Here is a 14,383-nt window from a genome sequence, read left to right on the forward strand (position 1 = left end):
AATCAATGTCAATTAGTGCAACAAAACATCTGAAGTCTAAACTGAGACAGGACTGAACTGTGATGGGAATACAGGATAAATGCATACCTCATCCTGCAAATGAAAGAGCGCCTGGATCCCATGCACATTCTCATTGAGGACTGCTGGCCTTCTTTCTTTACTGTCCCCGTCTTCAAGTCCAGGATTCGTCCTAGAAATGCCAGGGAGAGCAACTGGTGTTCAGTACATACATTTAATTCCATTTACTAGAAACTAAATAACAAGAAATTCACGGGCTGAATGCCATTAGCCCAGTTAGGGGGAAAAAATACCAAGATAAAAAATCTTGATCCTGGTCTCACAGGGGAGGATCAGTTATGTGCTGGTTTAACTGATTTCAGCAAAGCTGACCGAGTCACAGGAGTGATGGCTCTTTTCTTGGCTGGCCCAAGACCAACTTCCAGGGCCGAGTCAAATGCCTGGAGGCAAACAAGGCAATGACAGCAGACACAGCTTTTGACTTGATCAGCCTGCTCCACTCTTTACCAGAACTGTGGATAAAGCAACATTTATCAGTGCCCTGACAGCTGCTCCTCTTTCCCTGAGCTTGTGCCTATCCAGAGCACTCTCACCACAGTCAGAACTGTCAGGATGGTGAGATGCACAAAGACCAAACTTTCTCCTTGAAGATGGGATACAGGATTTGTCACAACAGCCCTTGTGCTGGGGTTCTTTTAAAGTTGCTAAGAAACTGCCACATCAAGAGCATTTCTAAAGTTTATTTTCAGACACATCAGTGAGATGATCCAATTCACCACACAGCAACACAAGCCTGTGCAAGGTCCAGGGCCAGACGCTGCTCCCTACAGCCCTCAGAATCACACACCACAGACACAGCTTGGAAAAGGAATGACAGCCACCAAGTCAGCTCAAGAGAGGACAGGACAGAGGGAATGGAATGCATGCAAAGGGAGGAAGTGAGTGACACTAATTCTTTCGTTTAAAACAGAAGACTTGTTACTACAGACAGGTTCAGATCAGGGATTTCAGGACACTGGGTATCACTCAGAATCCTTCTGTTTATCACCAAAGAACTCACAGAATGGATTTTTACACCTAAAGCTCAAGTGCTGACTACAAAACCTAGCACAGACTAGAAATGAATCACTGGAGCAGACCCACAATGCTCAAGGGCTGGATGCAGCCACAAAAGTGACAGTGGGCCAGAGAAATGCAGTGGAACAGCTGCCAGGCAATTAAATGACAGCCACCAGTGCTCACAACACATGGCCATGAGCAAACCCAAATGTTTAATGTGGGTATCTTTCAGTAACTGAAACTATACAAGCCTAAGTCTTCACTGTGGTATAAGCAGCCAGGTTTACAGCAATGTAAGGCACCTGTTCTGGATGTACTGAATTGAAAAAAACATGCAAAATTCAAAATCTGCCTCACCAGACTGACCTAAAAGTCACTGTCCAAAAATTAAGTTCTGAAATAAACCTACTGCCAAACACTAAGATCAGAGTTACTCTAAATATTTACTTCCATCCATGAATGAGAACAAAATCATTACAAAACAGTTTTAAGATAAAAAACTCAGCAACATTTTACTTTTAAGGTATACTCCAGATAACTCCTGGAGGAAAGCCACCCCTGCCAACAGAAGGTCAGATGTCATTTGGTGTTATCTCCAAGGTTTATCTCAGATGGTTAAGAAGGCAGCAAGCCTGGGGAACAACTCCTAAAGGTGCTTCAATTTCAAGCCCTGAGCTCTGTATTAATCCTGGGCTATGACTCAGGTGTGAGCTGGGAAGAAATCACACCACATGTCCCAGCCCAGCCGTGCTGACCCCATGATGCAGGATGGATTGGCAGTTCTACCACACTTCCCTCCCTGCACTGGACAGTCTGTTGCATTTTCTATAGCCAAAGTCACAGTCTATTTCCCCATCCCCACAACCAATCAGACAATTTGGAGAAATAAAACAACATCAGGCAGGAGGCAAACTCATTCACAAATGAAGGCATTATACAATAAAGCACATAAAGACAGGATATAAGTGCAGGATCCAATGGCTGTCCATGTCAACAGTCATGGCCAGTCAAATCAAACCACTAAAAGCAATTTTCTCTTAGGTCAATAACTTTGCCATTCACACAAACAAAAAAAAAAGTTGTTTTCTGTGCACTTTCTTTTTTCATTACAATACAAATTCTTGAGGAGACACCAATATTAATCAAAAAAGCACTGACAGTGAATGTTACTCACACAGCTAATAGAAATTTCTTGTTTTTATCATCCAAGAGCATCTATCACAAAAAAACCACAAAGGATATTTCACAATTACATGGCCACTAAGTCTAAAATTGCTGACACATGTTCCTTTGGCATGTCTGGTACCCCCAACAACAAAATTCAGAGTTTTTAAATTTAGCTTTTTGTTTGGCAATGTCTTTAAAATATGTACCAGATAACAAATAGAGTTCTAAATTTTGCCTTGACTTACAAAATCACTGCAGGGGGTATGTGAATCAGAGAAATGTTTGCTGTGCTGATACAATGACAAAGATCTCTCAGCAGCTTGTTTCAATAGTCCAGTGTGCATATGTCAGCCTTGTAGAGCTCTAACAATATACTGCAGATTTTGAAATAAAACAAGCAGCTTGTGTCTCATCTGTTATTAGAATCTTATGATCAAATTATTTTAAAAGGAGGAAAAATTATAGATTAATCATAGCTAAATACAGATATATAGAACTGTAATTAACTATGGATTATTAGACTAAATCAAGCAAACTAAATAAATTGCACCTTAGTCACACTGGCAGCTCAGTTCAAGGAGGTGGCATGCCCTGATGACAGTATTACTATCTCTGTTTGTTCCAGCATCCTCAGTGATAAATCCTCATTTAGGTTTCTCCATGGGACAAACACAAAGCACATCTGATGCTAAACTTGGAAATTACATTCTTATTAATAAGAAATATTCCAGGATACTCTGACAACTTCTGTTAACTGAACAGTGCATGTGTGTATTTTTCTTTAATTTCTCCTTCTAGTTTCTTCAGAGGAGCCATTTAACAGCCCAGTGCCACCACCAGCTGGATCCCTTACCAGCTTCCCCATAAACTGTTAATTGCATGTAGCTCATTTTCCTGTTAAACTTCTCCCCTCTCCAGCTCCAGACACAACTCTGGGATGCAGAAAGTGCAGGAGCACTGCTGTGGCTGACACTGCTGTCTTATTGCCCTTTACAGCAGCTGCTCAACTCAGAGGAAACCACAGTGTGCTCTGCTGAGAAGGAGAAAGCGAACAAATCAGCACAATGCTGATTAAAATGGGCACATAAATCCCTCTGGCTGGTCTGGGTATAATTGACAATTTGGTGTAATCTCCCCACTACAGTCCCCATCCAGAAGGCAGTATTGCTTCAACCTGTAATAAACCAGTTGTTCTCTGAGCAGGAAACCACTGTGTGCTCCAGGAACCTGATGTCAGCTGTTGTGACAGGAAAGGGCTGGCAAACAGAGGTGAGGACAATGGGCAAGTTCATTATCTGGGTAGAATTAGAGAAGCCACATAAAGCTCTTACCAGTAAAGAGATAACAGATTCAAGCATTGAGGACACATGCCAGAAACACTTCCTGCAGGGTGTTCTCAAAGATGCTCTAAAAACATTCACATGATGATCAATGGGGAAAATGTTCATGTTGGCACTGCTGTGCCCCTTGTGTGGGCAAACAGTGACTGGATTATGCACAAACCTTCCCCTTTTGGATCTCCAATTGCAACTGAGAATGTTCAAACTTGTGTTCTGTGCTTGCAATGTTTTGAGATGAACCTAAGCCAAGGACTGCTCTGGGCCTACTGAAGTTCATGGGGTTTCAAATCTGGGAATTTGGCTCAAATCCACTTTCACACAATAGCACCAGCCTGTTAGAAAATGCTCCTCCATGTTTATGCTAAGGTTTATAGCCTCGTAATCAAACACAGTCTGTTCTTTTTACTTTTTTTGAGTTTGGTGTTTTGTTGTTTTTTTTTAATTCAAGACTCCATAAACTTCAACACCTAATTCTATCACAAATGCTTCCTCTGCTGGTCTCCCAGCTCCCAAGAATGCTGCAGTCTGTAACTAGAAAGAAGGGCTGTTACATAAGGGCATTCTTCTGCAAAAATTTCAGTGCAAGCTGAAAGGGTTTGGCCTGAAACAACCATACAGTGCCCACATCCAGTCTGCAACATGGAAAAACCCAGCTCTTAGATCTCAGAAGAAATTAAACTTGGCCTCATGCTCACAAAAATTCTGCTGGCAAAGTACATGATACAATTTTCCATTTCCCTCTAACTCATCAGTAGATGGGCTCCTGTCCTGCACAGAATCATGGACCTGATAGGGAAACAGTCTGAATTAATACATGGATTCTCACCTTGACCTCCATACCTTTAGCAACCCAGCAAGCTTCACCTTTTAGATGATAATGTCTGGTCTTACAAAGACAAAGCTAAATATTTCATAATTATTCTCAGCCACTGATTGTCCACATATTTCCTTCCAGGCAAAATAAAATAAAGGATAAACTAAGTTTGGTTTGGACAAGATAACAAAAGATGACTTTGTGCTCATCAAAAATACTCCACAGGCTGCTCAAGGAAGACAAACAGAACACAGGAATACTGCACCCAAAAATCCTTATGAAAACTAAAACCATCTTTATCTTACTTCAAAACCGGAAAAAGCAAGACCAGGATGGAGGAAAACAAGAGGAAATAATTAAAAATGAAAACAAAGTGATGGTCAAGGTACTGTTGCTGCTGAATACAGCTCCAAATGTAAGCTCACCCTCAAACTGAAGGGTCAGAGAACAAAGGATTTCTGTGGTGATGTTCTGTATTAGTACATTAAGTCTTTAGAAATTAGCAGAAAAGATCAGCTTAAAGATCTTTGAGTGTTCTACAGTTTGTAGAGAATCAAGATCCAGGTCACTGTTTGGGATAAACAGTCAAGTTGAAGAAAACAAGGTGAAACTTGAAACTGCCATTTATCAGTTTACACATTTGCACTGACTACAGCTGAGCAGCCAGCTTTACATCGAGGTGCTCAGCTGACAGGGTTCCTCTTCAAAACAACAGATGTGTTACAAATGCATAAACAAAATGTCTCTAATAAGACTAAATAGCCTAAGCTTGATCAATTTATATTAAATTACTCTTGGTAAGCTTATGCCAGAGCAATTATTCTGCATTAATTCAACAATTAAAACAAAATAAAAAAGTTTTACGATGTATGCCTCACAACTGTAAGGGATACAATTTTATCTCATGTTTAGTGCAGCTCAGTAAGTGCTTTAAGCTCTATTAAGTGTAGTAAATATACATCCACATCTGTGGATTCCAATAGAGAAAAAAAATTACAGGACACATTAAGAATCCCAACTGCCTTGCAAACACAGTATTTGAAGAATCTCCTTCCAGGACATAAACCAGAAGTTTGCAATATACAAATAGAACAATATAAAAATTTAAAAAGAAAACCAAAACATGGGCAGCCTTTTTTTAGCATTCTGGGGTTTATTATTTACATAAAGGCAAGGCTCATAAAAGCAAAGACTTACCTGCCATGCATATACCCATATCAGAGTACACACCAAACAACAAAATCCTAATAAAACTCTACTGACAAAAATTGCATCCCTCTGCCCCCTCCTCAAGAGGAGAGCAAACACAAGAGCAATAGGAACAGCATCAATACTCAAAACACAGGTGAACTTAACATCATCCTGACTTAAAATTACAACCTAAGGGCAGAACCACAAGACTGGCATCAGTTCCCCAGCATACCCAGAACCAGGGCTGATTTTTACAGCCTGCCTGTCTCACATCAAGGTTACAGTGCAGATCCCAAAGGCAATGCCCACTGATTAACAGTAATGCTGGTTACTATAACACTCCTTCTTCTCATCTGTCAAAGAGTGAATGGTCTGCTCTCCAGCCTGTCTCCCCAGTGGTGCAGGAGCCCCTGGTTCTGCCTGGAAGGTGTCTGGTGGCACAGGTCATCCCTTACTGTACACAGCCTTTATGGACCACAATCACCACCTCCATCCCTGCCTTACGGGAAACTGAGGACACGGCAGGGCTGAGGTGCAGGAACAGCGACAAAAATGGACACGTTCCTATCACGTGGAGATGGTTGGTGCAATCTACATCTTCCATGATATTACAATCATCCTTTCAGAAGTTTCAAGGACCAAGAAGCACTGCAGGTGGAAATAAGGTCTGTCCACGTATACTTGCACTCTTGCTTTCCAGCTGATGAGGATGGGACCTGCCCACATGGGACTGCACCCTACAGCCTGCTCTACACCTCTCCTCTGCCACACAGGATTTTGTGCCTGTTCTCCACAAGAACGAAGCCAAGGGGACACTGGTATACAAATACCCCTTGAGAATACAGTAGAACTTTAAAATCAGCCAGCTCACAGAGCTTGGAACAACATCAGGGACCACACAGGGCTTCCCAGCTGTGATTATACTGCACACATACCAGCCAAGAAATCTGTGGGATGGCAGGGATAAAATGCAGTTGTTCCTGCTCCAAAGCTGGCACTGCCTTCCACCCAAATATTATGAGACTGCTTTAGATCTCCCAGGCTGGGGCTTCCCTGGCCTCACATGCTTATTTTATCCTGCAGCAGGAAGCAGCCCCATAACCCTACCCCACTGCACACACCACTACATTGCAAATACACTGATAAATAAATGTATCAACATACAAATTAAATAACTGGCAAATAAATGTATCAACATACAAATTAAATAACTGGCTTGAAACACGTATTTGCTGTTAGCAGACATCTCAGCAACTTCCAGGACTTCCACACCTGTACTGTTACTTTAGAGGCGAGGACACTGAACTCAAGGAGTGATTTCTCCTGCCTGCAGTCAGTCAGCAGCAGAGGTGCAGCTAGGAATAGGGTCCAAGCTCACTAACACAAGTTCTCAACATGCTGTAGCTCAAGAATACAATGCACAGTGATCCTCAGTAAGTCCATATAAATTTCATGACACCTGTATGCTTAACAGGGTGCAATCAGCTTAAATTTATGTTTCCAAGAGAAGGCTACAGGGTGAGTGTCCTATTTATATGCAGTGGTAACCTCTGGATACATCAGTATAAAACCTGAAAACAATTAGCCGAAAGAAGATGCTCAGAGGGTGGGAGCACCTTTGCTATAGAGACAGCCTGGGAGAGCTGGATCGTTCAGCCTGCACAAGAGAAGGCTCTGGTGTGGCCTTAGAGCCCCTTCCAGTACCTAAAGGGAGCCTCCAAGACAGATGGAGAGAGATTTTTCACTAGGGAATGCAGTAAAAGGACAAAGACTATTTGCCTTAAACCAAAGAAGGGCAGGTTTAGATCAGACATGTGGAAGAAATTCTTCCTTCTGAGGGTGGCAAGGCTTGGCACACTCTGCCCAGAGAAGCTGGGGATGCCCCTTCCCTGGAAGTGTTCAAGGCCAGGTTGGATGGAGCTCTGAGAAACTTGGTCTAGTGGAATATGTCCCTGCCCACAGCAGGGGGGGAGCGTGGAACGAGATGATCCTTAAGGTCCTTTCCAAGCAAAACTATTCCGTGATTATAAATATAAACCATCAAAGCTCACTCTCCTCACTAGCCTAACTTCTCAGGGGGATTACTTGAACCTCTCTAAATATGTTAAGGTTTACATCATCTAATTGCAAAAGGCGTTGTATAAGCATTAGAGTCAAGTTGTGACATTCCTACAATAGAATGAAGAGTTGATCCAATCAACAGCAAAGTTAAAAAAAATAAAAAAAGAAGTAATGCAATTGAAATGTACCTATTTTTAAATATCTGTCTGTTCCCTACTTACCAACTGGAGACATTGGCCCACAAGGGGGAAATTGAAAAGCTTTCTCACCCCTCTTGTTTTTCAGTAAGAAACCCCTCATGTTACACAGTTGTTTGCTTAATACAAGTTGTTATTATAAAAGCTCATGAGGCCAAAAGGTCCCTGCTGTGCCTGCCTTCATGTCTGAGTAACCCGTCTGCATCATGTCATTCTCCACAGTGCTGGGCAAATATGCATCATTTTAATTAAATTAAAAAGGAAACTATGTGGGCTTTTGAGCCTTGCTATTCAGTTAATTTTAAGGGACTATCTGAAGGGATAGTGTTACAGATCACATGCAAGTCTCTCTGCTGATAGACCTGGAAAAACTGGACTTGAAACTGGAGCAAATAATTCAAAGCATATGTTGAAAGTTAAGTTATAACACAAAAAAAAAAAGCCTCAAAAATCAACCCATAAAACACTTCAACAAAACGTATTTTGAACTCTCAAGAATGGCTACTCAAAATATGGGGCACATTCAGAATATTAATTAAAACAGCTTATTGAAGCCCATACAGATGTGTAAGCTCTCTGTAGACATAGATACACAGCATCTATCTGTGAACTCTGCAGGTGCTTCCATTCCCAAAACAAGTACCTATGACAAAGTTCATGGCCCCATGATTTGGGCAGTTGGGGAAGCCCTTCTGTCACAAGTATCAGATGTACCTGAAGGAAAGACTGAGCTGTAGAAAACTATCATAGTAACACCTGCCAGTGACCCAAGGTACAAACAGCTCCTCAAAAGACAGACTTTCTAGAAAAAGGGATGGAAACCCCAGAAACTCTAAAGCACCTTCAGCAGATATTCCCAGGATAGAACAGCTATCCAAAATAACACTAGAATACATAATTTATTCTTTTACCATTCACAGCTGCATAATAAATCAATACATAAAGCCTGTAAGTAGCTTCTAAACTAACCTATTTGTTTCACTTGGATGCTCAGTAGGAAGCTTTACTGAAAAGCTCTTTTGCCAAAAAAGCTTCAGCTCCTGGCATTCTATATTATTCATACTTCATTATCAAACTCAAGTAACCGAAATTTATGCTTTGTTAGTAAATACTGGTATTGTCTGGTTCTGAAATCTGGCTGTGGTGACACCACGGAATAGTTCATTAGAGAAAATAATGACCACAAGATGACCTTGTAGGATAATTTGCTGTGGACAGAATTAAATTTAAACACATGAGAAGGAAGAGAGAGGAGAAAAAGGCTCAAGGATGCAGCTCGGTTGTTTTTACAGGCTACTTCTTTAGTGCAATTAAATAAGGTGTGTGGGACAAAACATTCATTATAGGTTTTAATTCTCTTTTTAAAGACTCAAGACACTTAAAAACCACACACAAAAGTCCCCACAGTATGAAAACAGAAAGAAGAATGTCTGAAGACTTAAGTTCACATCCCAGGGACTGCAATAAAACAGATGCAACCTCCTCCCCACGCCTCCCTAGGCTGCTACTACAACTCATCACGAATAATAAAATATTTTAGTGCCTGGTATTGACTCCATTGAGACAACACAACATTCAAAGTTTCTGTTCCACAAGGCAGATGCTAAGGCTGCATTCTCCCAGCATCCTGCTTCCATCAAAGCACTGAAGCACCTGGGAGGGTTTGCAAGTTTGCCAGTGCCAAAACCCTCCAGGCACACTTGGACAGCTTTATTGCCAATGTGTTAACCAAAGAAGTTTGTAAAATACCAGTATTTTTGAAAGGGAGGAAAACCCCACTAACTATATATCTCATGGTGTTTAACAAAACAGAGGAGGTTGAACAAATATTGAACATTAAAGAAGTACCCACCACCCTTGAAACCCAGCAAGTGAAAGTGATCCAGTCCAACATCTGGGATAACAGACCCAAGAATGCAGCAGTTTCCAAGTGGGAAACTCAAGGTGAAGACTGAATAGGAACAGCAACCACAAAACCTACTTGCATGTGCATGTCCAAACACCTGAAAATTCACCCTAAAAGCACTCCCTAATGCTAATCAGGTGTAGCAAGTTTGTCTCAGGAGTACTAGGCTAAAGTTGTTTCCTTGGTAAAAGCATGTACTGACCTCTTCAAACCATCATTATAATTACCAAAGTAATTTTTAAAAAATGCAATTTATTATCACTGGTTTTCCTTCCAGTACTATCCACCCCTAATGGAATGTGTCAGCAGCAGGGAGACCACTGGGTCACTGTGTTTGTGTAGGAGTTGCTTTTGAATTGCTTTATACATAGTTGGCTTCTCCCAACATTTGGGGATTTCTTCCCCCCCCAGAAGCAGTCCTAGAGACCAAAGAAAAACAAAATTCTCTTGGAATGTTTGAGAGATTAAATGTACCATACATTTAAAATATAGTAACTTGAAAGTACCAATTTTTTGAGAGCAGACTGTGCTTTTTCTTATTTCTGTATCTAGTGTGTCAAAGGGCAGGAATGGCACTCCAGGATGTCCTACAGTCACAGGTTCCTTGTTTCCTGCACTAATTCATTTACTTTCAGACAAAATGGGGATGGAAGAAGCAGGACATTAATTTCCTCCATCCTGCATTTAAAAATCCTGCAGACTAAACAGACTAAAGCTGAAAATCCAGATTCCCATGCTTGGCACTGCCCAAGTTCTAAGGCCATCTCTGGCTGGCACAGTGACCTTCCTGCTATGAGAACAAGCAGTCCACAAAAATGTGGGCAGGTCTTTTTCTCTGGAACAACGGCACAGCAATGGGCTGGTGTGGATGGAAAGTCTCACATCTGAAACATCCTCTTCACTCTCCACAATGCCAGTGGGACCACATAACTCTACTGAAAAACAGGTATCACATGATGATTTGGTAGTTGTCAACAACAAGGCAAATCTCTTTCCAGATTTCACACTTAAAAGACAAAAAGATGCCTTGCCAAAATGGGCTTTTTCTACAGTCAAAATAGACTGAAATATGCTGTTCACATCACTCATTCATATACATTCTATACATAGCAGTATGTTTCAAGAATTGTTCCTTCTTTTTCAGGGCAACCAAAGTGTCAAAGTATCTGTTTTCAGAAATCTCTGTTACCTTCCATTGCAGGTACAATAATCCTGACACAGCTGTCTCCAGCCTCCAACCCTCCAAGGGATAAAGTGGGGGCTGTGTGGGTATGTATGGGTGGGTGGAAAATCCCATTAAAAATTGAGTCAAGTCTTGGACAGTTCTACAGAGACATAAAAGAATTCAGGACATGTCATGTCTATGGAAACTTCCCTCCCCATCCTACCAGCTTTGCTGTATGTTGTTTACTGGGTGCCTGCTTCTCTTCACTCTACAGGTTGTGATGGTTTGTGGATATCCAGTGAAAACCTCTGTTTTATCCTGGGATAAAAAGCACAAGTAGCTATTAACTCTATAAACAAAATATCATACAACTCATTCCCTACCTGCCCACAGACAACAGTCTTTCTACTAGGTCAGTCATCCTGTATGAGATGTTAAAATCAAAAATGCTGGGATCTGGTTTTAATTCTCTGTTCTCTCACTTCCTAATCTGCTGGGCTGGGCACGTTTCAGAGACAGATGGTTCTTCAGGGTTCATGTACTTAAAAGAGCTCACAGACAGAAGTAAAAAAAAAAATATAATAATAAAGAAATCAAGTGCTGTCAGTTGAAACAGCCCTTCACACGCAGAGTACCTTTCTGATGCATAAACCTCTGACAAATGTGCTCTTCAGAACCAAAGGCTACAGAACAAAGTCCCAAAGGAGCTCTACGACAGCTTCTTCTTTAGTCAACTGTCTCAGCAAAAATCTATTTCCCTGAAAAAAGAGATTTCATTTATTTTTTTTTTTTGCCAGGGAGTGTTAAGAACTCTGAGTAGAAAAGTATCAGTCTTTGACAAGTATCTTAATGTCTACAAAAGGCAGAAGAAATACAGACCTTCTGACAATATATTTTTGGTATAGAACTTCTGGCACAAATACCTGCAATAGACTTTTTTACCCCCCTTTTTTTTTATAAATAGGATAATCCAATTTTTAAGTGGATGTGGAGAACTAACACAGTGGTTTGCCAATCAAGTGCAGAACTCAAGTCATATATTGCTTTGATAATATATTACTTTTCCATTAGACATGAGTTTCACTATTACTGATGATGACGTTTAAGGCAGAACAGGATTGTATTTGCCAAGACTGTGTTTCTTGTCATGCCTCAACTCAGTCTTTGAATTTCTTTGGATAATTTTATATATGAAGCCAAAAAGGAGTCTCATCCAGCTCTTCTCAGTATTAGCTGGAGTTCTAAATAATTCATAGAAAGTCAGAGTTCAAAACACATTTGCATTCACTTGGCTGGTTGTCAATATGAGAACCACCCCCTTCCTTCTAAGAAAGACCATGCAGAAATCAGAGCTGGAAAACAGACATGGCAGTATAAGGCAGCTCACAGCACAAAAAATCCTGTGCTGATTTTCAGAAAAAATCCTGTTGAAGAGAAAAGTTATCCCCATTCTTCTCTTTCACATGGTTATTTATCATCTGCTCAGTGCTGTGAATGCCTTACTCTGCTTCTCCACTGGCCAGCCCCTGCTCTCTGGCACGTCCCTCTTTAAAGCTGAACACTAGTTTCCTCATTTTTACAATTTGACTCTATCTATAACATCTGGATTTTGTGGCTGTGTCTACAAACTGCTTGGTAACAACGGTTTGCAGCTGGACAGAAAACTGCCTAAGCTGAAATCATCACTGCAAGACAACATGTCATTAGAAGGTTTTGTGGGACAGGTTCCCCAGCCCAAATCTATGCTTGTATAACATGGAGTGATGCTTCCATAACATACATGAACCACAGGAAATTGTCACATAATTCTCTCTTCTTCTCAAGGGATATCTATTAGCCCAACTTTTGCTGTGGTCAGTCACCATTTCCATCATAAAGTTCTACTTTGTTGCACTTAGAAAATATGGCAATAAAAGATCATGCCAAGATTAAACTTGGCACACAAATTCTGTCCAGAAGTAACCTCAACTAATCTTTGTCAGCTAGCAAGTGAAGTGACTTAGTCATTTTAAAATCACTTGAAAATGAAAGCTGTAGAGGTTCTGGTTCTCATAATTTTCTTGCAGTCACTGCTCAGCACTTTCAGCACTCCTTAACTGTTCAGCTGAAGAGTTTGCAAGGACTCCTGGAGAACCCAAATGTCCTGAGGAACCTTTGTGTCATGGGTGGGGTGTCATATGCTGCTCCCTGCCTCAGCTAAGCAGAGAGGTTGAGGCCAAAGGGAGATGTTACAGCTGATTTTTATGTGCCCTGCTGCCTGCAGCCCAGGATTGAAAATAACAAACCTGGGTGTTTCCCATCTGCACCACTGGAGATGCTGGGTGCAGGAACAGGGATCTTACAGTCCTTACAAGCACATCTCAGACACATCATGGAACCACTGGGAGTATTTCCATACAGAGGTGTCTGTATTCATCACTCTATTCTTTCATTAACTACTTATGGAGAATTAGATTTGTAGAAATCAGTCTTGCAAAGTGCTCTGGAACACTGTATTTTAACAGAAGGACAGTCTACAATACTTGTTCAATCATTTTTTGAAAGCTAATGTAGCAGAGGAATTCTTCAAAAGTGTCTTTTCTCTGCACTTAAATCTAAGTTGTCTGTTCCCTGTACCATTAGAGGTTTGCTGTCTGCAGCAGAGAGGCTCTCACTTGCACTGGGACTGAGCCTGCACCTGAACCTGACATCCACCAAGTTCCACCAGTGCTCTCTAAGCACAAAGAGGTCTTTGCTAATGGATCCTCCCATGGGATCTGATCTCCATCCATATTTGAAGTGATTTATTTTGACATCTGCAGATTTTCAAGAACAAAGAGGGAAAATGAATTATCACTCTGAATATCTGCCCCATTCTGATTAATCATGAACATGACACACATAAAGACTTGTTGGGAGCTCAATTTTTTGCTATCATCACGGCTCAGCTGCTTTTCTCTAGGTCATTTCTAACTGTTCATACACTTCACAGTTCAGCTTCCCTGTTGCTACAATGTGTTAGCAATTAATGCACAATAAACAAGCAGACAATTGTTCCATTTCCAGGGAATAAAATCTCCAAGGACACAAAATTAAACAGAAACTATCTGTCCTTCCCCATATCCTAAGACTTCAAGGAAGAGCAAGCAATTTACTCCCCAAACACACCATGTAGCTGAGCCCATGGTTAACAGGCACTTCAATTTGACATACATTTTACAGCTCCTGAAAACCTGTCTCCTCCTAACTATTCACTTCCTGCTTCTGTTTGGTGTTAGAACTCAGAAGACTTCGAGAAATCCCATGATAAGGTGGGCCAAAGAGCTGTCTCTACCAAAACCAAAGGGTTTTAGCTTAGTTTAGCTTTCAGCAGGTCAACCCCTTGATGTGACTCATATGTAGTACCACAGAAATGCCAGAGGAGGAGAGGGTGAAATGAGGTGAGGATTGCATAAGCTGTGTGACTGCCAAAGAAATGCTCATGTG

The 14,383-nt window shown here is 41.1% G+C and overlaps 1 protein-coding gene across 3 annotated transcripts in view; it reads right to left on the reverse strand.

Moving 5' to 3' along the window:
• Positions 1–14,383, reverse strand: part of ARNT2 (aryl hydrocarbon receptor nuclear translocator 2) — a 76,335-nt gene that overhangs the window by 41,189 nt on the left and 20,763 nt on the right. For all 3 annotated transcript variants that reach the window (XM_015639319.3, XM_015639318.2, XM_015639320.2), the window contains one exon: positions 88–190. In XM_015639319.3, coding sequence (XP_015494805.1) covers positions 88–190 — 103 coding nt within the window. The remainder of the gene's footprint in view (positions 1–87; positions 191–14,383) is intronic.

This window comes from Parus major, chromosome 10 (genome assembly GCF_001522545.3).
Source record: "Parus major isolate Abel chromosome 10, Parus_major1.1, whole genome shotgun sequence".
NCBI classification, from domain to species: Eukaryota; Metazoa; Chordata; class Aves; order Passeriformes; family Paridae; genus Parus; species Parus major.